This window comes from Aythya fuligula, chromosome Z, assembly GCF_009819795.1.
Source record: "Aythya fuligula isolate bAytFul2 chromosome Z, bAytFul2.pri, whole genome shotgun sequence".
NCBI classification, from domain to species: Eukaryota; Metazoa; Chordata; class Aves; order Anseriformes; family Anatidae; genus Aythya; species Aythya fuligula.
In genome coordinates this window covers 24,808,720-24,834,804 of record NC_045593.1, presented here as the reverse complement: position 1 = coordinate 24,834,804, position 26,085 = coordinate 24,808,720, and the positions used below count along the sequence as shown (strand labels likewise).

General features: G+C 37.8%; 1 protein-coding gene across 2 annotated transcripts in view; it reads left to right on the top strand.

The window, feature by feature from the left end:
• JMY (junction mediating and regulatory protein, p53 cofactor) overlaps window positions 1-26,085 on the top strand; it is a 69,394-nt gene that overhangs the window by 23,004 nt on the left and 20,305 nt on the right. For both annotated transcript variants that reach the window (XM_032205636.1, XM_032205635.1), the window contains exons 3-5: window positions 10,584-10,734; window positions 12,800-12,969; window positions 22,610-22,775. In XM_032205636.1, coding sequence (XP_032061527.1) covers window positions 10,584-10,734; window positions 12,800-12,969; window positions 22,610-22,775 — 487 coding nt within the window. The remainder of the gene's footprint in view (window positions 1-10,583; window positions 10,735-12,799; window positions 12,970-22,609; window positions 22,776-26,085) is intronic.

Genomic DNA, 26,085 nt, shown 5'->3' with positions numbered 1-26,085 from the left:
GAAAAATACTTCTCTAAACAGGCAATCTGATGGAAGGCAGGCTGGTAAACTGAGCAGTGAGGAGCCTGAACTCTTTTTGTAAGGTTGCTGACTACAAATCATAACAAGTATCTGATCACTTAAATCTGTGAGTGAATGAAATTTAAAACTGCTTGGATATTCAGCTGTAAAAGTGACCAATAAGACTCTTAGAAAATTCTGTTTGTTTGGATGCCAATCTTCTGGAGAGTGTTGCCTTACAAAAGACAGGATTGGATAACAAAATGACAGATGAAGTTGTTAATGGATGAAAAGTAATGAAGGGTGAAATGAACAGAAAGGAGATGACAACATCCATGCTTGTTTGTATGCACTTAGCTGTAACTCCTGATGAAAAAGTATGACAATTATATCAGGCAGTTCTCTGAAAATGGCTTGCCTTAAGCATTCTTAAAAAAAAAATGTTTTTTTTTTTAATTATTAGAGGGGGAAGAAAAAAGAGCATTGCATGGAGACAAGGAGGGGTATCACCCTCTATGTCAGTGAGAGGCTGGAGTGTGTGGAGCTCTGCCTGGGGATGGGTGAGGAGCTGACAGCTTGTGGGTCAGCATTACAGGGAGGATAGGGACAGGGGTCATTGTAGTGGGGGTCTGCTGCAGGCCACCTGACCAGGAAGACCAAGCTGATGAGGCCTTCTATAGACAGGTAGCAGCAGCCTCACATTCACAAGCCCTGGTTCTCATGGGGGACTTCAAACACCCTGATAACCCGTGGAGGGACAGCACAGCAGGGCACACGCAATCCAGGATTCTGATGTGATTTCACTAAGGGCAGACGGAACCTGACAAGTCTGGTGGCCTTCTATGGCAGGGTTGCAGCATTGATGGACAGGAGAAGAGCAACTGACATCATCTACCTGGACTTGTGCAAAGCATCTGACACTGTCTCCCATGATATCCTAGTCCCTAAATTGGAGAGACACAGATTTGATGGAAGGACCACTCGGTTAGTAAGGAGTGGCCTTCCAGTACCTAAAGGAAAGCTGGGGAGGGACTCTTTGTCAGAGAGTGTAGGGATAGGACAAGGGAGGATGGCCTTACACTAAAAGAAAGAATTAGGAAGAATCATTTCTGTTAGGAAGAAATTCTTCACTCAGAGGGTGGTGATGTGCTGGCACAGGTTGCCCAGGGAAGCTGTGGATTCCCCATCTCTGTAAGTGTCCAAGGCCAGACTGGATGTAGCTTTGGGCAACCTTGTCTGGTTGGAGATGCCCCCACCCATGGCAGGGGTTTGGAATGAGATGGTCTTTAAGGTTACTTCCAACCCAATCCATTCCGTGATTCTATGTAGTTGTGAATGTGTCTGCATATACTTGCATTGTGAGCACTGCAGTTTTTGTTCCTTCCTCCCACTAAGATGCTGTAGAATTAGGATAGTTGCAGGATGGCAGTGAGAATGGTAAAGGTATTTCCTGTGAACAGCCTCAGTGCAAGGAGAGTAAATGAATCAGATTGCATGCTTTGAACAGCAAAAAAAAAAAAAAAAAAGTAATGAACTTAAGATAAGAATTAGATCTATAAATCATGAATGCTGTGGGAAAGGATATAATGATAGTTGTCCAAGTATTGTATAAATATTGTAGGCATTAGACTCTGTTCCTTGTGGGTCCCTTCCAACACAGGATGTTCTATGATTCTATGATTTCTTTTACTTTTTTTTTTAATAAGAAAAAGCCTTGAATCTGACCACAGAGTAGCGTATTTGGGGAAAGGGTGAAGGAAGATGGTAAACAGAAGTGTGCATTCAAAACACTTCTTGATCAAAATACAAAAGGATTTTAATCATGAAGAAAATACTAACTTGTATCACTCCAGGGGTGACTCTTGGCTTGTGGCTCCTGTGACTCTTTTACTCTTGTAAAAGAGGATATAAACAGGAGATGTGATTTTTTTTTTTTTTTCTTCAGCCATGATAGAGATGGAAGGAATAAGAAAGAAGGAAGAGATTTAAAAGCGGACTGTGGAAGGCAAGAAAGGGAGCTTAAGCAGTTCTTCAAAGACAGAAAAACTCAATGATTGTGAATTTTGCAAGTCCAATTTTTCCTAAATCTGTAAATGGATTAAAATCTAGTACTTTTTTCAGTAGTATTTTGGAAAAAACAAACAAACAAAAAAAAATAACACAGGCTTTTCTAACCTTTCACAATTTTTGCTGGCTTTATGCTGGACCTATTAGGGCTTTATTTGCAGTTACTACAGTTATTTGTAGCGTTCCTATTCTTGGGTATTTATATGGAGTTATTCAGATTTCTTGTCTAATTCTTAAGGGTTCTCATTTTCCTTTTGTTCAGTAATCTGTATATACAAACTACATATCAAGAATTCATGAATGTGTACATGTGCTTAACATTTTGTCTATTGCATATGCAAAGTTTTCATTCACAAAAGGATTCTATAGCTTCCTGAAACAGCCAAACCCACTTAATTTATCATTTGAGCTCACTTTCTTAAGTGATGTGTTCATGTAACAAGTATTTTTCTTTCGTTCTTAAATTAACCTTTTGTAGGTGAACTTCTTTTAACCTGGAATTCAATCAGTGAAGTTGAAAAGTTAGTAAAGGTTGTATCACATATGCATGGATAAATGGGAAGCCAAAACTCAGGGTACAAGAATTAGCCTTAATCCTGTGAATTACTAATTAAAATCTTTTAACTGTAATTTAACTTTAGTACTTACATACACTGTTATGTGTCTGGAGATAAACAAAGAAAAGCAATTGAATAATCCCAGTCATTCCTCTTTACTCTTGTCATAACTCTGATCTTCTATATTTTTCTTTTCTGAATACTTTTTAATTTCTCATTGTTCTCCGTAGTTCTGGAAAAAAACATTCACCAGTGTAGTTTGCAGTACAATGACATTCTTGTTTTGTATTCTTTCTGTATATGCTAACATCTTATTTGCTCTTTAGTTTGTTACTGCTTTTACTGCTAATACCTTAATTAAACTATTTCTGTCATTCTCGTATATATCGATGCAGGTAATCAAACCCTTGGAGTTTTTAATGGTAGCCATAGGCTTCAGATACGTTTAGGATTCAAACCCTCTAATCTGAGCTGGTTTGGATGTATTAACATTAAAATTAATCTCAGTATTTGTTAGATAAAACCAGTAGAACTGCAAAGCCCATTTTAAAGCTGAGTGCTTTCACTGCATGTATTTAGGACTGTACATACAGCATTAGAACATCTATTGGGAAATAGCATTGGGTTCATGTTACTAGCTGGGAGCATAATTAAATTAAAACCTGTAAGATGAGCTTTAAGAGTCCCTGAATGTGTGATGAAGCTGAAATGCATGCTTTTTCTTGCTATATATCTGGAATGCTGTGCTTAGTTTTTGTGTTTTTTTTTTTTTTTTGCCTGCTGGACTGTGTCAAAGAGAGGCAGCTAAGGGGTTGAACTGAAACATACCTTTATGTATGAAGTTGTTTTCCTCTTTGTATATTGCCTCTGCCATGTGTAGTTCGCTCTCAACTTACTTTTTTCATTCCTATAATATAATGACCTACTGTTGTTAAATCTTGTGGGTTCTTTTTTCTTCCTTTTCTCCCAGTTATATCTAGGAAGATAATAAAGGGAGCTGGAGAGATAGGACAGGTTCCTACCTAAGCGGTAATGTGACGTGGGCTAAGTCTGTTTTCTGTCAGTCTTGTCCTTTATTGTCCCAGTTATCTTGAGTCAGAAATTAAAAATACTCAAGAGCCTTGAGGAATATTTCTTGGGAGATGTATACTGCATAAAACTTAACAAAGTCTTACAGTTGCAGGCCTGTTTTTCCTATCTTCTTGCAGTAAACTTACTTTGCCCTGTTTAAAAAAGGGATAAAAATGTGACATAAGAGCAATATCTCTGAAATTATTTGGAGAAACATGATGGTTTCTGTTAGAAAAGTTTTGCCTCTCCTATTTCTTCTCACTTTCTCACAGAGTAGGCTGGGGACCTCATTTGAGTTTGTTTCCTCTGAAGAACTAATTAATTGTCTTTCTGATACATATCCATGCAGTGTAGGAATGTGTTTTTACGATCTGTTAATCTGAAGTGATACCAACTGGAAATAAATGTTTATGATAATGTGTTGCTGTTTCTTCCTTTCTTGTGTGCTTTCTGACAACCACTTGTGTGAAAGCTGTAAATATTTTTTTTTTTTAATTTCAAACATGCAAAAATTTGAAAGCCTTCTAAAGCAAATCTCATCTTAAGAAAAAAGTGTCTTAGCCAATTTTACAATTAGACTTGGATTCTTCTCAAAGTGAACACAGTTTTTTTTAGGAAGTAATAGCTGGAATGTGCTTTCTGAGAAAACAGTTGATAGAAAGTAAACTTAGGATTTGAGGAAATGACCCCAAGTTGCAGCAGGGGAGGTGTAGATTGAATAGCAAAGGATTTCTTCATGGAGTTGGAATGGACTCTCCAGGGAAGTGGTGAAGTCCCCGTTCCTGGAGATATTTAAGAGAAGTGTGGATGTGGTGCTTAGGGCCATGGGTTAGTGGTGGACTTGGTAGTTAGGCAGATGGTTGGGCTTGATGTTGAAGTGGTTTTTTCCAACCTAAATGATTCCATGGTTCCATGATTTGACTATGTGATCTAGTTGTGAGATGAGATTTATTTTCTCATAGACCACACTTATTTTAGAACTTCAAGTCCAATTGAGGAACTTCAGAACAAAAAGTGAGTTTGTTCTTTATGTTAGATAAACTTCAACTATATAAAAATTCTGAATTCTTAACTAACATTTTTTACTGAAGCAGATGCATAGGTTTGCAAGAAGTATCAATTAGATGATGACACTTTTTTAGTTTTTCTTTCTTGATGTCCATTTTAATTCTTCAGCATCTTCTTTTAGTCATATCTATCATGGGCAGTAGTCATTTTGATAACACAAAATAGAACCACCTTAGGTGTAACCAAAAGTTAAGGTATATTAGTGAGGGCATTTCCCAAATGTCTCTTGAACACTGCCCTCTGCACAGGGCATCAGCCACCTCTCTATGAAGTCTCTCTGTGTTTGACCACCCTCACAGTAAAGGAACTTTTCCTCATGTCCAGTCTGAACCTCCCCAGCACAGCTTTGTGCTGTCCCCTTGTGTCCTGTTGTCAACGGCCAGGAGCAGAGGCCAGCACCTCCTCTGCACGTCCCCTCCTCAGGAAGCTGCAGAGAGCAGTGAGGCTGCCTCTCTGCCTCCTCAGCTCCAGACAGGACAGCCCAGGTGTCCTCAGCCTCTCCTCACAGGACAGGCCTTCCAGCCCTGTTACCAGCTTCATTGCCCTCTTCTGGATGCTTTCAGGTAACTTAACGTCCTTTTTTATTGTGGTGTGGAGCCCAGAACTGTACACAGTGCTCAACGTGAGGCTGCACCAACACTAAACATAGCAGGAGAATCACTGTGTGTGGCTGGCTGTGCTGTGCTGTGCTCAATGCACCCCAAAATGCAGTTTGTCCTCCTGGCTGCCTGGGTGTGCTGCTGGCTCATGGCCTGTCAGCCAGTACCCCCAGAGCCCTTCTGAGCTGCTGTCTGCTGTTTCTGTTTATGACCTGTGTTTCTGTTTCTGACCCATGCTTTTTTATGTCCTATAAAAACAAAGGATGCTGGCATCATAGAGGTGTGCAGTGAGCAAAATTGAAGCCAAAATATATTACACACGCATTGCAAACAGTAATGGAATGCAGTAGCACATAGGATCTTCCTTTAATTTCTTAATGACATTTATTACCATCACAAATGCATTTATTAAAAGGGATTAATTCTGAAAAGAACATAGAAAACAAAGCCTTCAAAAAGATGGGCCTATTCAAATTGCTGTTCAGTGATCCATGTGTGTTTCCCTTTTCCTCTTTAAACTGTCACCTACAGATTTGAGAGCGTTGTTTCTTCCGTCTTCCTCTTTCATGAAGGTATTGTAGGTGGGTAGGCAAACTGCCATGTGTTCTTCATGAGTCACAACCTCCATAGACACCTTCTATCTCTCTTCTCCCCAACTTCTTTCTCTATGACAACTGTCATCTTTCCTTAATTAAATAACTAGCTTTTTACTAGCTTTTTCCATGGACTTTCTGTTTCCTAAGATAACATACAACTCTAAATAATTACAGTTAATATATCTTATACATGAATATAATTTAATTATGTATCTTAAATGGTATATTACAATTTAACACTTACTTGTACATATATCCTCTCGTGAGCATTTGTAGCTCTTGATTCGCAAGGCTCTGTCCCTTATTCTTGTAGTTTCACATTCTGAATTTGTCACTTTAAACTTCAATTGCTTCTGTGTACTCAGGTCTCCAGTTGTGGATATCCTAAACAACAGTAGCAAAGACTAAACTTAGTGTTTCCTTATGGTCAAATGGTCCAGCTTATTTTCCCATTATTATAGGCTACTTGTTGGCTGTGAAGGGAACAAGCTTTTCAGTTAGTAGTGTAAGGGTTATCCTTATATCCTACCTAGCCACGTTTCTTAAGGAAGCAGTTATGGTTTTTTACTTGTCAAAGACTGTTTCCCACTGGTACCTAGATTCTGTCTCCATCTATTGAATGGCCATTCCCTTAGAAATGCCCCCACCTCCATAATTTCCTTAGTTCAGCAAGGAGAGGAACAACCTCAGGCACCAGGACATGCTGTGGATCACCCAGCTGGAGGGCAGCTCTGTAGAAAAGGACCTCGGCTTCCTGGTGGCACCAAGCTGAACTGAGCCAGCAAGGTGTCCTTGCTGCCAGGAAGGCTAGTGGTATCCTGGGCTGCATTAAGCAAAGTATTGTGAGCAGGTTGAGGGAGGTGATCCTTCCCCTGTACTCAGCAGTGGTGAGGCTGCACGTGGAGTAGTGTTAATTTTGGTCCCGCCAGCACAAGAGAAGTGGACATACTGGAAAGAGTCCAGTGAAGGACCATGAAGCTGGTGAAAGGAGTGGAGTGTCTCTCCTGTGAGGTGAGGCTGAGAGCGCTGGGACTCTTCATACTGAAGAAGAGGAAGGAGGCTTAGGGGGACATCACCAATGTCCATAAATACCTGAAGGGAGAGAGCAAAGAGGACAGAGCCAGTCTCTTTTCAGTGTTGCCCAGTGCCAGGATGAGAGGCAGTTTACACAAGCAGGAACACAGGAGGTTCTCTCTGAGCACCAGGAAGCACATCTTTACTGTGTGGGTGACTGAACATGGGTACAGGTTGCACAGAGAGGCTGTGGAGTCTCCTTCCTTGGAGGTAATACAAAAAAAAACAAAAACAAAAACAAAAAAACAAAACAAAACAAAAAAAAAACAAAAAAAAACAAAAAAAAACACCTGAATGTGATCCTGGGCACCCTGCTCTGGGTGCCCCTGTTTGAGCAGGGGGATTGGACAGATGGCCTCAAGAGGTTCCTTCCAGGCTCAGCCATTCTGTGACGGCTTTGGAGCCAGTAAGTTAACATTGTGTGCATGTAGGAGAGCAATGGTTCTGCTGCCTTACTGAAGCTATGTAATGGAGAGGTCAAAATGCCTGTGTATTCCCCTTGCACATCGTGTACACTGGACATGCCTTGGTCATCTGTTTGTACTACACTTAAGGAAGAATCCTCATCTCCTCATCTATTCTATTCTGAATGTCTTGCTAATTGACAAACTGTGTAGCTACAGATGTTAAGCATAAAATCAGGTAGTTAAGGCCCATAAGTGAAATGCATCTGTCCTATGTTTCTTTCCAGGTCTCCATTGAACCTTTTATTTAGTGCGCTACTATTGCAGTAGCCGCAAGGTGTGAGGTTGGTCTGTTCCTGTTCAGGCAGCTTCTTGGGGGTCTGCTTTGCAACAGTAGTCATTTCTGGAGAATGCTTCTTGGTATCTTTTAAATGAGAATATGTGTATGAACAGATGCATAAAGGGAAAGTTTCTTATGAGCATCTGTACCACCTTGAACAATCCTCATAAATGTTTACAACTCAATCTTATTGTGTTTCCCCAGTTTCTAAAGCTTTATAGAACCATGGCCGTCTGCCTTTTGTGTGGTGGTTTTACCCAGCTGGGCAGCTGAACTGTACCACAGCCACTCTCTCACTTTCCCTCCTCAAAGGGAAAGGGAGAGAAAATAAAACGGAAAGGGCTCAGGGTCTGAGATAAGAACGGGGAGATCACTCAAAAATTGTCATGGACATAGGGAGATTAAATAAGTCTATTGCCTACTACTAACAGACTAGAACGGTGAGAAACTAAAAGCAAACAACAACCACCTTCCCCCTGTTCACCCTTGTCTACCTCCTCCCTCTGAAATGATGTAGGGGAACGGGGAAAAGGGGCTGCAGTCAGTCCCTGACACTTTGCTTTCACCACTCCTTCACGGTCACCCTCTGCCCCTGCTCCTGCAGGGGCTCTCCATGGGCCGCAGCCTCCTCCAGGCCACATCCACCTGCTCCACCGGGGGCTCCTCCACCCATGGGGGGGCTGCAGCGTGGAGATCTGCTCCATGTGGGACCCATGGGCTGCAGGGGGACAGCCTGCTCCACCAGGGGCCTCTCCCTGCACAGCCCGCAGGGGAACTGCTGCTGCCTGCCTGCAGCACCTCCTGCCCTCCTGCTGCACTCACCTGGGGGCTGCAGGGTTGCAGCTCACTACTATCTCTCTCCAGGCTGCTGTAACACAGCAGTATTTTTTCCTCTCTTCAATCTGCTCTCCCAGAGACCCAACCAGCACAGTTCCCTGGCTCAGCTCTGGCCAGCAGCAGGTCCCTTTTGGAGCTATCTGGAGCTGGCTCTGCTCACAGAGGCCACCCCAGCCTCACCCCTGCTACCCAACCCTTTTTCAGCCCTCTGATCATCTTTGTGGCCCTTCTCTGGACCCACTCTAACAGGTCCACATCCTTCTTGTGCTGCGGGCCCCAGACATGAATGCAGTACTTCCAAGTGGGGCCGAAAAGGTGCTTCCCTTTGATACTTCTAAATACTGGCTCTTTGGAACAGAGGCACGCTTGTATTGTGTCATGCTAAATCTCTAGCTTGTGTTGTGTGTGAATAATGTTTTGGCAGGCAAAACTAGATGAAGAAGTGTGAAGAAATGCTACTTTGAGGCTTCTTATCCTCATAGAAGTGATGGCTAACAAGAATGTTACTCACATTACTCAGTGATCCCACGTCAGTTTCTATATCAGAATACCTCATTTTTGTCTAGGAGAAAAGAAGGAAGACTTTTAACTATATTGTTTTTATTCTGCCTCTCAAAGGAGCTTTCTTCATAGTTCCGTGTAAATGGAAAGCATTAACTTACCAGTCATCATTCACTGATGTCTACTTACAGTTTGACTTCATTTAGAAATTCTTGTCTGTTCACTCATAAGCATTACCTGTGGAAACTGTGACACGTGTGCTTCATTGAATTACATGTTACAACCTATCTAGTAAGATTAATATTCACTTAAGATTCGTTCACATTTTTATTTTGCCTGTGTCTTTTTTAATGGCTTTGGAAGTAGAAGTATGAAATAGATTAAAGTATTGTATTAAACTACTTTAAACATTTTTCAGTAAATGAATAATTACATAGAATATACCTCCTATATTTTTACTTTTAAAAATCATCTTTCTAAGAGATGGGTTAAATGCATATGTAGAAGTCGATCTTGAATATTGAAGTAAACCTGTAGAGTGGAATGTTTTTTTTTGAGACCAGAGTGAAGCCTTGTGAAATTGAGATGAATATTTGAGTCATTAGAGCTTCAGGTGAAAATATCTGGTTACACAGAAGATTATGAGTACTTCTGGCTTAGTTTTTTTGTCTTGACTGATATAAATGAAATATTCAAGTATGTGAATATGAAGTAGTAATTGAAAATTCAAATATTCAACTATAAAAATATAAAAATAATCAAAATCACGATGTTTTGGTATTGCAGGATCAAGCTTAAATATTTAATTACTTAGAAATACAGTCTGTTTTCTGCAGTGGAACTACAGATAACTTCAACTTCTAAAGATGAGTAAAAAATCAGTTTGGGAGAGAAAGCTATAAATTTCATGAATTTAAAAAAACAAACACAAACTCCAGATCTTTTACTGGCTTCTCATAGCTACCAGATTGCTTTGGTCTTAGGAATGAAAAAGTATTTGAATTCCCAGACCCTGACTCTCCAGAGGTCCCTTTCAACCTCAACGACTCCGTGATTCTGTGTAAAACCGATGATAACTTCCCAGTGCCCCAGCACGTTCCCTGTTTCCAACTTAATTCTGACCGAAGAGATTTTGTTTATTTCAGACCAGAATATCCCAGGCTGGAAGAAAGCCTGCATAAAGCATGCTTTTTGTCTGAAGATATGAAATTTAACAAAAAGATACTGGTAAATCAGATTTATATTTGAGTTTGTTGTGCTTCCAGTAAAAATAGTAACGAAACCACAAATGTACTTTTTCAACAAAAACACTTTTTTCTGTTGAGTAGGACACATGGTGATCTGCTGTTGGTTTACTCTCCTTTTTTTCTTTCTTTAAAGTATTTTCTTAGCCACACTGAAACTGATCGCTGTTTGCAAAATAGCAACGATTTAATCGTGTTGTTAATTATGGTCTGATTTATTTTCAGATCTCAATAGCGAATGATTACCTAGGCCCCAGAAGAATTGAGAGTCTGCAAAAAGAAGATGCTGATTGGCAGAGAAAAGCCCACATGGCTGTGCTTTCTATTCAAGATCTTACAGTTAAATACTTCGAAATAACAGCTAAAGCACAGAAAGGTAGTTATTTTCTTCTATCCTATACTTAAATAAACTATAAAGATTTTTATTTTAATGCTTGTCATGCTCTGTATTGCATTGTGTGACTTACTTTTTTTGATCAGTCTTCTTTAAGAAAAATGCAGTCATCATTCCCATTTGTTTTTTCCTTTATGTCTATTCGTATCTTTCACAAATAAGCCTTTTCAGAACATCATCAGGAGCAGGCAGAACGGAAATTATTTAATAAAGTTTCACAAGCATCTTCTCAGCGTGATTTTATTAGTTTCACTGTACATTTGGAAAAGGTTTAGGGAGCACAGAGTCCCTGACGAATTCTGTTTTCTGTACTGGTTATGGCAGACCACAGTAGTAAGTGTTTATTACTTTTCAGTTCATTTCTTTTTTCCTGTCTCCCCAGCCTTCAATTTTTTCATAGTTCTAAATACTGAGTAACATCTCAGTTTAACTCTCAGTGAAAACTGCTCTGCTTGGAAATCTTCATGGATACAACCTTTGCAGAAGTTTTACTAAACGAGTTGGTGCAGTTAAACAAGGTTGTATGACTTGCATAGACATCTGTATTGTTATCCTTGTACCATTTTAACCTAAATGGGTTAATTAGGGCAAACAAACCTCAGGGTGTGGTTTCACGTTACCTATTTTAGTTTGACTGTGGGCTACCACTTGCATGGTTTGTCCCACTCTTTTCCATGCCTGACTGATGGTTCCCGTCTCTTTCTTTGCCTTAGTGATAGTGATTGTACAACCAGATGAATGAGCTGTATCCCTGGGAGAAAATCTTTTTTGATGGGTAGGTTTCCTGTCATCTCCCTGCATGACAGCTAGATCTGCCTCAAGAGAAGCAGTCACTGCAAAACAATTCCTCTCAGTGACAACCCAGGTTAAGGATAACGTGAAACTCCACCTTACTTGGAAAAAGTGACTAAACCAGTTCAAGCATGTTGGAATTTAATTAGAGCAAATTCTAAATGTATTTAGTTCCTTTTCTAATGTGATAAATGTGCCAAATAAAATACCCCATTAGTTAATAAAGAATGTATCTTTATAGTTACTTTAGTTTTTTTCTACATAATATTTTTATATACAGCTGTAAGGATTATGAGAGAACACTGGGAAACAAAAAGTCTGGAAAATATTGGCAACTGTAGAACTTTGGTGTGCAGGTTGTTTTCCTGTTTTGCTTTTTTTTGTGTGTTTTTTTTTTTTGGCCTCCTCCTTATTTCAGGGAGGTCTTATATACCAAAGTAATAATACATGACAGGAAAAAACACATGACTACAAATAAGTATTTATTACCTACTGACAGCATGTAATATCTTTTAACGTCTAGGGACCAAATGCTACCCTTTTGGTTGAGTTGCAAGGCTTTTGCAAGTACAGTATCATGTGATCTGTATATTAAAAATGGTGAAAATCTCATGTATATTAGCTCAGGTGTTGTCTGGGGCTCAAAAAGAGGGAGTCTAAATCAAAGGCAGATTGTACTTTGCTAGTTAATTTAACTCTGTCAAATAACTTGCATTTTGATTTTTTAATTTTGTTATTTAAATTCATTCTTGCAGAATTGCAATTGACTTGAAGATGAAATTTTGGTTTTAAATTCTAATCCTTGTTTCACTGCTAATTTCTGTTAAACTTACTACTGAAATGTAGAATTTATCAAGGGAACTGGAGACCAGTATGTGATGATAGAGGCTTTCTGAAGCAGGGGAAATTCAGGATGTAATTTAAGACCACATGGTAATATTAAACAGTGTTTTTACTAACTCAAGAATTTAAACTTGTTGTTCAGATGTTCAGGCATTATGTATTTAGAATAGTTCCTCTGTGAATAACAAAAACTGGAATTACAGTGATGAAATTATCAACAAATAGCTAATTGCATAGATCCTAAGAGTAATTATGTATTGGATATGAATGTTAGTACTCTGTAAAATAGCTATTCTGCTAAGAGAACTCTGTATGTTTTTTGGTACAAATGTATGCATGGTCTCTACAGTAAAATTACTAGAGATTTGAAGACAAAACTGATAAGCTTTCTACTTTTTCTCCCCTTCTGTAGCTGTGTATGATCGAATGCGAGCAGACCAGAAAAAATTTGGTAAGGCAGCATGGGCAGCAGCAGTGGAACGTATGGAAAAGCTTCAGTATGCAGTTTCTAAGGAGACTCTGCAGTTGATGCGTGCTAAAGAAATCTGTTTGGAGCAGAAGAAACATGCATTGAAAGAAGAGGTAATTTTTCATAACAATAGATTGAAAAATTAAACATGAAGAGGAAAAAAGAACTGTAAAGAGTGTTAATGCACTTGAAAGTCATTATTTTTCAGTCTTTTATAATAAAAGTCACTATTTTAACATTCCCAGCATCTTACCATGTTAGGCAAATGGAGTTGCAATGTTGGTGTAGGTGGTAGGTACAAAACCCACCATTTATATTTTCCTTTCACCTTTTCCTGTTTAGTCAATCAGGAAGATGGCTTCTACTGTTAATGTTTACAGCAGTCCACTGAAATGAATAGAAGAAAGAGAGAGGGATAGGAACAGAAATATGCTGCTATGTAATCTCCACACTTTATCTCTCAGAGACATGAACACCTTTTTGGAGTAATTTCTGACAGTCCAGATGGAAGAAGTCTGCACATTAGTAATTACATGGATGACTAGCCTGTTCTACAGCACTTTCTTTGTCTCTACTTAATCTATTTGTTAAAGCAGTCTTCCAGAGGGGATGGTGGTATCTAGAGCACTCAAGGAAAGAGTGCATGCATTAAAATTGTGCTTAAATGCCTTAGCAGGAAAAAAAAAATAAATAAAACCACGTGTATTGGATTTTATTACACCTCCTCAAAGGAAAGGTACTACCAATCCTCTTCTAAAATTCACTGTCTTATGGATGCTAAATGTTAAGAGCTTGGCTGTCATACTTATGTTAATGTACATTTTAACCATGGAATCACATTTTTAGAGCACTTTCAGATTCACGTTGGCCAGCAAAATTTCACTAACCTGGTGGCTTTGCCTTAAAAAGGTTATGCAGAGAACTCAGGACTTTAACACAGTATAGATTGGTAGGTTTGCGGGCCTAATAGACTACGTACCTATTGTATGAGTTTCTGTAGAAGACAGACAACTTGATGTGCAAGGAAGAGAGATTAAATGAAAGACCCACAGCATGAAAAATAACTGTGTAAAGAAGACAACTTTGAGTTTTATTTAGGAAGCCAAGAATTTTCAGAAAACCTGAGTTTATCAGGCTGAGTTGATGAGAGAGTTTAGCACTGACAGCTGGAAATGCTATATTTAATATATTCACATGTTTAGGCTAGGTGTGCACTGTCTTTCCATTAGCACGTTTTATTTTTCTCCCAGTGTAGTCCTTGTAAATTTTTGATAACAGAGATTCGGTTTGGTGAGTGAATTATGGTTTCAATGTGGAAAAGCATTTTGGGCTGGATAGAAAAACAAGTTATGTTACAGTGTAGTGGTGTGATGGAGGTCTCTGAAGTGAGAGGTTGAGGGCCTTTTGGGAATGAGAGATGAGAAACATCTGATGGGTGTGAGTCAGCATGGTGCTTCAGGATTACAAGCTATTGAGAGTTCTGGATCAAAACAAGCTGATGGGGCGATACAAAGATCAGCTTCTGTTCTGAAATGTCTTTTTTGTGCTTTGAGAATGTAATAGCCCTAACTGTGCAAATTTGGATGTGACAATGTGACAGGGAACCTCATATTATAGGTGGCAGGATGCAGTCTTATCATAAATGTTAGCTGGTGATATGTTAGCTGCTTGTTTTGGAAGAGATGGCATTGAAAAATAAATAAAAAGATTATTAGTTTTTTTTTCTTTAAGCTTGAGAAGTGTGTTTCTGATGCGTTTGGTTACACAACTTTGTTCCTACTGAGTAGGAAAGGGAGATGAATGGAAAATACTATACATGCTTTTCTTATACTTAATAATTCCATGTTCTCCCAGTCTAAAATCATCTTGCTGATTGATTTTTAAGAGGGATGAAAAATACGTCCTTGTTTCTGAAAAATGTTATTGTTTCTGTAGTTTTCATTTAGTATGTAAATCAAGCACTTTTTTGTCTCCTAAAATGTGTCCATGCTTAAGTACCTAGAAAGTTGCTATGTTTTCCACATTATCTTTATAGGTGGATCATCTGCCTTTTTCTCACCTGAGAAGTAATAAAATGGTTTTCTCTATGTATAATACTTTTAAAAGACTTTAATGAATAGTTGCCTGTGGAGGAACAGTATCTTTTGATTTTGGTTTCAATACAGTTTTCCAACTACTGTGCAAAACTCTTATTTGGAGATGATGGAAATAAGCATGAATACTACAGACTTAGCTGCTGTTATCTGCAGCTTACACAGGCTTTACTGTGTTGGAGGAGTACTGTTGGATTGGCATTCAGAAAGTTTGTTAGTGTAGTACACGTAGTGTAGTTCTTTCTGGTTTTTAGTGATGTCACAACAAAGGTGGAGTTTGTTGGTGACAAAGTTGGGAGATTTTTGTTATATGATTGAAATGACATACTGAAAGAGATGGATAATCCTAGAGACTAACATAGCGGAAACAGAATGAAAGCACTGGGGTCAATTCTAAATTAGCCAACTGACATAGTAGAAATGATACGCACATAGCCATGGCAGTGCCAAAAGCACGAACAGCTTCTGGAAATACTTCTGACCTTTACAGCCCTTTATTATTCTGCAAGTGTTGGTCTTCAGTTTAAATACCTCTTCTTCTTCACTGGCATTTATAATCTCTAATTTAGTTATAGGAAGCTGTGCTATGCCTGCTCAACCTTGGTTTTGCTAGAAAAAAGCAAGACAGGAGAGGCTCTATATTCAGTTTATTGACCTGATAACCTTTTCTGTAACTGCTCCACTTTGTGCTTGTTTCTTTAATAGAGATAACCACTGTTACATTTACTACACTTGCAGCAATACACTTCTGTCTTTTGTGTCAATTTATCTCTTGGAATAAAACTTGGTGAGCCTTATTGGGTATTATGTAGTCCCTGCATGTCGAGAGACCTACAGAGACCTAGCACCAGCTGTTCCTCTACCATGATCTTAGGTCAGCAGGGGTCTGTAGCATTATGAAGATTAGGGACTGAAATTTCCCAAAGCCTGGGATGCCAAACCACTACGCTACCAGCCCTCTGAGTCTTGTAGGTATGTAGAACTAGCGAATGGTTTGGGTTGGAAGGGACCTTAAAGATCACCCTCTTCAGCCCCCCTGCCATGGTCAGGGATGTTACCCACTGGATCAGGATGCCCAAAGGCCCATCCAAGCTGGCCTTGAACACAGTGATGGGACATCCTCAGCTTCTCTGGGCAGCCTGTTCCAGTGCCTCCGTACCCTCTGAGTGAAGAACTTCTTCTTAGTATCTAATTTAAACCTACCCTCTCTTAGTTTAAAGCCAATTGCCCCTTGCCCTATCACTGCAATCCCTGACAGAGTCCCTCCCCAGCTTTTCTGTAGGCCCCCTTTAGGTGCTGGAAGACCGCAACGAGGTCTCTCCAGAGCCTTCTCTTCTCCAGGCTGAACAGCCCCAACTCCTTCAGCCTGTACAGCTGATATTTGATCTGCCAACCAGCTGTCCCAGGTGTGTACAACTCAGGAAGACACAGTCATAGAATCATAGAATATCCTGAGTTGGAAGGGACCCTTAAGGATCATCAAGTCCAACTCTTGACACCGCACAGGTCTACCCAAAAGTTCAGACCATGTGCCTAAGTGCACAGTCCAATCTCTTCTTAAATTCAGACAGGCTCGGTGCAGTGACCACTTCCCTGGGGAGCCTGTTCCAGTGTGCAACCACCCTCTCTGTGAAGAACCCCCTCAGTCATTTGGTTTGAAGGGAGTATGTAGTTGTGAAATAAAATAAACCCTGCTAGGAAGTCATGTGAAAAGTTTCTTTAAAGGATTATGTTGATTATGAAGTTATTTACTTGGAATTACCATGTGGTTATTAGAGAAGAATAGCTGGTCTCCTGCTACTTGATCCTTTTGCACCCTCATGTATATTATTTATTGGATAAAACAATATAAAACAGCTAAAGTTGGCAGTTGAACTAAGAATAAAGTCCTCTTTTTAATACGTCACTTAATTTATTTCTCACTGTGACAGTATTTTTTTTTTTAAAGGAAAGCTTTTGCTTTTTTTTTTTCGTTCATAGACTGACGACTACTCTAGTCACACATCAAAAGCTGCTTAAAGAAGCTGACCATGTCAATTATAGTGCCTTTGAAATGACTTTAGTGTCATCCACATTTTAATAAAATGGCTATTTTAATATTTTGATTTATCTGAGAGAAATGGAGATTCTCATAAATCACTAACACACTTACATATGTAGAAGGAGTGTAATTGAAAGTATAGAGTGAGGGCTTTAGGCAGTTTGCTACAGTAGGAGGAACAGCCTATGAGCTCTAACTTTGCATGCATAAATACTTGGGATTTGAACAACATCTGTGAAGTCTGAATGGTTAGCTTTATGGTTATCAGTATTTTTGTACCTTAAAGGAGGCTATAATGAGGTGGGAATTGGTCTCTTCTCCCAAGCACCAAGTGATAATACAAGAGGAAATGGCCTTAACTTGTGAGAGGAGGTTTAGACTGGATATTAGAGACATTTACTGAAAAAGTTGTGAAGTATTGGAACAAGCTGCCCAGGGAAGTGATTGAGTCACCATCCCTGGAGGTCTTCAGAAAACATGTAGATATAGAACTTAGTAGCATGGTTTAATAGTGAACTTGGCAGGGCTAGGTTAAAGGTTGGCCTATATGATCTTGGAGGTCTTTTCTGACCTAGATGATTTTATGATTCTATGAAAAAAGTCAAAAGAATATCTCTACACTGCTTACATATTGAGCTATTTTATTTCCTGATTGGTAGCACTCCAAATTGCATATGCTTTTCTGAATTTTGTTTGAGGGGAATGATGAAAACTTTCATTTTGAGGCAGACCAGAGTCTGTTTTTGTGGGCTTGTTCCCAAGCCCTGTCCTCATGACAGTAAACAGAATCACTAGATCACAGTGAAAATCCTTGGTAATCCTCTAAGTATGTGAAATAGTTTGGACAAATGGAAGTGACTGGACACTTAAACTCCAACAAGGACCTTCCTGCACATATAGGAATTAGTAACTAGTCTTTTTTTTCCCCTTTAGAGGTGTACAGTTGAGTTCTAAATGTTCACTTCAAAACAATTTAATTTATATAGTAAACATTTAGAGATATTTTCATAAAAATTAATTTCAGCAAAGTATTGCTTGGGTTCTTTAATTTTTTTTTCATAGTTTGGTAATTCTAAAAATTCTTTTTCCTATACGTTAAGCCTGAATCAAAGATACATCTGCTTCCAATGACTTTGAATATTTAAGCATGTCTTGGATTTCACGTCTGTCATTTTGCCCACCTTGGATGTATTGGCAAAAATAGGAATTTTATTAGGGATTTTATTCAAGAGAGCATGACTAGCTATTCCTGGAAAATTAATCTGTTGTTGTTGTTAGAAATAAAGAGCAATTTAGTAAAGATGCAACAAAATGTTTTTTTTTTTTTTCAGAGAACCGTTTCGCTGTGGTATGTTTCTTTGTACCTTTTCTCAGCCATTTTTCTTTCTGTGATAGATTTTTGGAAAGGCTAAGTAAAAAAACTAAAATTGGGAAAACTTTGAATTTTTATTTAAACACATCTGATTCACTTTTAATAACATATTAAATGATTTTGCTTTATTCACTTCTAATGTTCCAGTTGATGGTGGCAATAAAATAACTGCTCAGTACTGGTGTAAAAACAAGTGGTATTAACTGAATTAACAAGCAAATATTTAAATACAGAAGAATATTTCTAGTAGGGTAGTAGAGGAAGGAGTAACTGGAACAGATTTCCAGTAGGAGTTACAAACAGAGGCTTTGGTGGGAGCTTTTTATGGTTTGTTTGTTTGTTGTTGTTTTTCTCCAAAAGCAGATTAAGAACTACAGCTACAACATGGAAATTACTTTGAGAACTTACTCTAAGAAAGCAGTTACTTTTATATTTGTCTGAAAGCATTCCATGATGGTAGAAAGCTGGATTTGATGACCCTCTGTGCTATATTCTGTTTGTCTAATTTTAATTAATTTTGTCTGTTCTCTTAGTATGTGTGCTACAGTTCTTGTAAGAGGTTTTCTGTTTTAATCCATTATATCTTTATTACCTGTGGGGTGGTTTACAGATGCTGTTTTTCTGTCGTAGAACTAGTAGGAAAGCTGGGTTCCTTCACTTAGTATGAGTGAGACAACAAAGACCTTAAACACTAACTTATATTAGGGCCAGAGAGATTAAATTGAGTGAATGCAGGAAGTTTAGGTATATCAGGAAATTGATCTCATATCTCCTCAGTTCTAGTTCTTCATCCAACTGTAAAATGTTTCTTTCCTGTAATTGCATTCTCACTTTAAAATTCCTGGTATTTTTTTCGCTATGTTGATCAGCCTGCAACTTTTTTACGTGTTTCTTTCCTAGCAAGGATGCAGCAAATTACTAGAACAGATTAGATAACATAAAGAGTCAAACACTCTTAAATTATACAACAATGCTCAAATTTTCCTAGAAGTGGTGATGCTGGTTTATTATCTAGATGTGCTATCTCATGAACTTACAACACAAATGGCTGAAATTAAAGGTCCTAATTTTTCTTTTTCATGAGGCAGTTGTATAGCTAGATTGTATGACATCCATATGACAATATTCTTTTTCCATTGCTGTTGCATCTCAAAACTGAGTTATAGTGATGTTATGTTCCTAAAATAGATCTGGTAGTTGGCAGCATCTGTAGTGTGTGCTTGCAGGGCTAAGATTTGGTTGGAGAAAGGTCTTTTATGGTGCAGACACTGGTGCAGCTGAAAGAAATTTTGAGCTGCTATAACTTAATTAGCTGACACTTTTGAAGACTGTACAGAGACATAAACTGACTGTCTTTCTGCAAAATCTGTGGATTTAAATTTGTAAACATCTTTTATTAAAGAATATATATGTTTGTCAGTGAACTGTAAAATTCACCCAAACGTGTTTGTGTATACACACATGTACATATATATGTATATACATATATTAATATATATGATACACATATTATTTGTATATATATACATATTATACGTATTATATATATACACACACACACGTTTGGGTGAATTTTACAGTTCACTGACAAAGTCCAAGAGTTCTAAGTTGTGACAGAAATTTTAATGACATCTATACTGGGTCTGGCTGGGATGGAGTTAACTTTACCTGCAGCAGCTCATACAGTGCTGTGCTCTGCACTCGTAGCTAGAAGAGCACTGGTATCACACCAAGGCTCCCTCCAAACTCCCCCAGCAGCTTGAGGGTGGGCAAGCTGTGGGGAGGTGACACAGCCAGGACAAGTGACCTAAGCTGATCAAAGGGATATCCCATACCATGTGGTGTCACACTATTTCCTAGCAAGGAAAGCTGGGGAGGGGGAAAAAGAGGAGGGAGGGGCTCTTATTATGAAGACACCTGTACTCCTAGACAGCCCCTATGTGTTGAGGCTCCACTTCCTGGGACATGGCCAAACATCTTGCTCATTGGTGGGAAGTAGGGAACACTTTTTTTCTTTGCTTTGTGCTTCTGCGTGACCTTTCCTTGTTTCCCCCCCACCTTCCCTTTCTTTTCCCTTTAATTAAATTATTCTTATCTCAACCCATGAGCCTTTTTTCTTTCCATTGTACTTTCTTCTCCCCCTTCTTCTTTTGAGCAGGGGCAGTAAGAGAGCAGTTATGGTGGAATTTAGCTGCCCAGCAGGGTAAAATCAGCAGAACATAGCATTAATTTGTTAAATTAATATATAATATAATATGTAAATATTATGAATATAATATTATATTTATATATAAATATACTATTAAATATAGTATATATATTAATACATACATATATGTGTGTGTGTGTATATATATATATACATATTCAGAATGAAAAAATAATTTTAAAATGCCAAAACACAGGACTCTCTGGCAAATTAACACTATTCCTCTAGTAAGGAAAAACTGGAAGGTTCAAGAGGATCTGTTCTTTTGCCCTGAAAACTTGCCAGCATCATGTCACTTACTGTTTTCATCACAGATAGTAGCTTGGTATGGATGTAGAGTAACAGACTGCCATAGCAAGACGTTTTGGTGTCACTGGACTGATAGACATGAACGATGCATTATTGACTGTAAGATTTATGATAATCACTTAAAGACTTAATGAGCCTTTCAGGCTGATAGCTAATATATCAAAAATGCATTCAGTAAATAATGTAGTAGAAGGAATTTCAAAAGTAGAAATTTCAAGAAGCTATTCACAGTCCTTCCATCTGTTAATCTCATATGGAACAGAATATAATTAAGGGAACTGCTCCTTCGTGTTTAATAAAGCTGTGAAATACATATCAGTGAACAATGATGCAGATGCTAAAAGCTTGCATGCTTTTAAAAAAGGGGTAGGATAAAGTCATGAAGTAAAATGCAGTCAGTGTACTTAATATAAAAGTGTACTTAATATAAAAGCCATCTTTGGTATTGAGCTGGAAGCTGTGCAGGAGGCTGGAGAAGCATTTTATAGAAGTGTCACTGCACTGCTTACTGCATTTCATCCTCCTGCATATTTGCTGTTGTAACCTTTGTCCAAAAAAGAGTATTGAATAAGACCAATTCTTGGTTTGATTCAGTACAGGTATCTTCCTGGTTTAGTATAATTATTTCTAAAAATGCCTGATAAATAAATCCTAGGAGACCCATTTGTGGCTATTAATTACAGTCTTAGTCTTTGAAGAAACCATAGATTATAGAGCTGCATGTCTTGGATTTCCCTCCACATTGAGCTTGTAAGATCCACTTGCATGTCACTGTTTCTTGAATATGATCTGATTTGCCAGCTGATGAGTGGTTAAATCTTGTTTTGTTGAATGCATGCTTGCTGTAGGTGGAAAGGAGAATGATCTGAGCTCACTTAGGTTGTTCCTTGTGTATCTTTCTTGGGTCAGAAATATGAGACAAGTGCTAAAATACATCAAAATGTTTAAGTCTACATTTTTTTTATCCTATGAAAGACTGCAGAAACGGTGCTGCTATAAAATTCTATACATTCTGATGAGATAGAACTTAAGCTTTCTGGGTCTTTTTCCTTCCAAGCTGCTGTACTAGATAAAGGTTAAGAGATTTTTTTGAGGAAAAAAATAGGAAAAATCATATAAAGGACTGCGGCTTATTAAATATTCTGCTTTTCCGCTTTGTTATGCCTTTACTCAAGAAGGTTAACTGTGCAATGCAGGAGAATAAAATATGACAAAGCACCAATTTACCCTCTTAGACTTTTTTTTTTTAACTTTTAAAGAAACTCCTCAGTTAAGTTCTTATTACAAGAGGATCAGTACATGTAATTTTCCCAGTTTCCACCACCTTTCATTTCTCTCCCTTCTTCAGTTTTACTGACAATTTTAACTTTATTTTATTAGATGCTGTTAGCAAACCAACTTTTACACTTTTTGAAGATAATAGTAATTTCATTATCTCATTAGAAAATCATATGGTAGAGTAAATGACTTGTAGAGATATGTCACACTACTCAATATGTGACTTAGCACTTCAGCAATCACAAGGAGTAAGCCAATATCTTAACATATGGAAAAAATGTCAAGTATTATGGCTGAAAATGTATGCCTGATCAAAACCTATCTTCTCCTCTTGATGTGTTTAATTTTAACATGTTATATTTAGTGTACCAGACTGTATCTAGCTGTACTCATAAAGTCAGTGATGTATTCTTCTTATCCTGTAACTGTGTTTTTTTCTCTTTCCATTTAGATGCAAAGTCTGAAGGGTGGTACAGAAGCCATAGCCCATTTGGACCAGTTAGAAGCCGATTATTATGATCTACAGCTTCAATTATATGAAGTGCAGTTTGAGATCCTAAAATATGAAGAGCTACTGCTGACAGCACAACTTGAAAGCATCAGAAGACTGATGTCAGGTGCTTTATGCATTTTAATTAACACTTCTTCTGTAGAAGATAATTCTCTTCCTAAGAATCTAGTAAAACCTGTGGGAATGAAATGAGAACAGTTTCTCTACCACATTGAGCTGGATTTTCTAACATACTGTTATCATTTACACTTGTTCATAAGATGAATACATACACATACAGAAGTTTTGGTATGGTTGTCATTGTCTGTGTTTGGAAATAAGTATATAAGGTACTATGTAAGGTTTGGAATACTAAATTCAGGGAGGAAGATATGTCTTAATTACTGGAATTGTCTCATGGAAATCTGCATTGGCAATACTTTTTTCTTCAGAGTGATTAGCTTCCAAAGTATATTCCTGTAAATCAGAATTCTTCAGCTAAACTTTAAAGCTTGTTGTATTGCCATCGTACTCATTTAGAGCAGTGGTGCAAATACCATGTTTCCAAAACCTATTCTATATCTTATACATACAAACTACTGAAATTGTATAGGCAAGTTGTACAGCGTTTTTGAATCCAGTTCTGTCTTTGGACCTTTTTGTGCTTAACATCTTCTTTCACATTAAATTCTGTTTTATTTAGCGAATAGGGCTTGTGGAACAAATTCTCTAGGGATAGAAAAGTCACTTGAGAATAGAGATATGAAGGTAGGTTGTATTTTTGACTTGCCTCTGGAGAAAGAAAAAATACACCTATCACTGTTGTGAAAGGAATCCTTCTTTCAAGCTTGTGGTGCCAACAATATTAACTGCTCCTGTGGAAGATCAGGATTGAAAATTCTGACTTGAAAGAAATATGGGAGCTTTGACCACATGCCTCTGTGGAATGCTAGTTAGTGCTTTATAGATAGTTGTTTGTACTTGGGAAATCAGTAGTGATTGTACTGAAGGAAACCTCTTGAACAGGAGGCTGAGAAGAGATGTGTATCAAAATCCTTTCTCTTTGGTGTAGTGACAGTAAAAACTCAGAGCCTTCAGACATTAAAGCTGCTGTAAAGACATAATTGGTCATTACAAGTTGTCACTAATGTTTTCTTCAGAAATCTAAAAAAAATGCTCAGCTCCACAGCCTGACCTGAAATAAAACAAAGCCCCAAGTCAACGAAACAAATAGCCCTCTCATTCCTGGATGGCAGCAGAATAGTTCACTGTTTTGGCTTCCTTTGCTGTTTTAAAATTATAAAGTATTCTTTAATAAAGAAATCTAATACATATATATTTAATGAGAGCTGTCTGCGTTAATAGGAATTATTGTTTTTAATAACTCTCAGGCATATCAGAAAATGGAAAATGCGGTTTCTAAATGTATTGAAATTTTGTTCAAATGATGAAGTTACCTCTTCGGACTTTACTTGGGCAAGAGGAATAGAAAAATAAATTGTGTGAAAATTGTGACAGTAAACGAGCTACACCTTTTCCAAACTATGCTATACCTCATCTGAATGAGAGCTTCTCAGTGATGTAGTGGTCTTCTTGTATGTGCAACTTCAGTAGGTTAAAGCAGAAAAGTATGGTCTGTGGCATCTTCAGTTATGCTTTCTTTTTAAAGCATACTTACAGTCAGTAAAAAAAAAAAGCCTTTAAATTGGGCACATCTGTGTGATTTGAAATGCATGTGTCTTAGTGACGTCTAGAGTGTGTTGCTATTCTTTCTTCAGTGACTATATGGACTCTGTGCAGATGTATTGGAGGGTTTTGGGTTCTGTTCTGATTTACAGGACACTGGCAGTACTATAGATGAAGTCTCAACTGAGAATTTTTTGAGAGCATGATTTGATTTCTCTGCCAGATTGAATCTGGAGGTTGAAAGCTGGGAGAAAAACACTTCCTTTTGTGAATTCAGCACACTGAGTCTGAAAAATATTGAATAAAAATACATTGCTGTATTTTAAATGGCAATAGTAGGCTTTTACTGTCATTAATCAAATACCTGCACTAACATTCAGAAAATGTGAATTTACCAAGTTAAAATTCTAAAGAGTGTTGTTCTGTCCATACAAACATCTTTGTAAGATGGATTTGAGGTGGATGCATTGCCATCAGCAGAGCAAGTGATAATGGCTTACTGTTTCAGTCGGAGGTTATTAACAATTAGAAGTAATGTGGATCTTATCTAAAGAGGAGTCATTCTCATTGTTTTATTGAAAGTGTTTGAGCCATTAAAAGTTTAACTACTTACCAAACTTAGAGTTAAAATGACAGCCATTTTAGAAACTCAAAAGCAGTTCATAGAAAACTTGTGGAGTTTTTGAAGGAAGTTGCAAGAGAATTGCCAAGTTTTTCTTCTATTGGTAAAAAAAAAAATAAAAAAAGTTTTAGATGTTTTAGGACTGGTATGTTTGACTAGTTTGCAGCTGAGCTGTTGGGGTTTCATTTATAAATTCATCCTTAACTCTTCATGAAAGCAAATTCTAAAACAATTTCCATATAATTTCTCCTGTTTTATTTGTGTGTAGCAAAATATAATTTAGTTACTTTTTAAAATTTTACTCACTGTTCCAAAGGTGTGAGAAAAATCTCAATTTTCTTCAGACAGGATCTTCTGTGAAGCTATTTTATTTGCGATTGCAATGGCAGGCGTCCTGCCATTTAGGAGCACGTTATAGTAAACAAATCATAACCATTTATTCCCTATTACCTGACACCTGATCACCTCTCCTGCTTCCTCATTGTCTGAGTACTACAGGTTCACAAGCTACTCAATGCTCCTCTATATCATATATGTACAATTTTTATTTTTTTAACCCTTTAATTTCTCCTTTTTCCCTTTTTTCCCATTTCTTATGTTTTGAGAACCTGTGATCTTTATTTTACAGTTCCCTCACTGCTCATCCTGGTTTTCTCAAGCTTCCACCTTATTTTGGAATAGCGAGGCCTTCTGCTGTCCACTTACCTACTTAGCATTTCTCCTTGTTATGACAACTACCTTGAAATACAGAAAATTGGTTCTCTACTGCAAAAACACAGCTTAGTTTCTCACAAAGGGGGTTCTAATGACTTGGCTGTTTTATGTCTGCATGGAACTTTTTTTTTTTTTAAACTGAACACTAAAGTAAATTTAAGTAGATCTGTTTGTATTCAATTTTATTTTAGGGTTGATATAATTCTGTTATTTCTTTTCTGGTTGTGCCATGTCCAGCTGAGCTGAAATTATCATGACACAACCAGATTTTTGGTTACAGCAGAGACCTTGCACAAATAACAAGAACTAAAAACTGCTTTTATAAAACAGTCAGTGTTCTGAAGACCCTGCCCTCTTCCCCAGATAGTGTAGGAGGAAGTCATGGTACTTCTTGAAAGGTAGTTAAAGGAGAAAA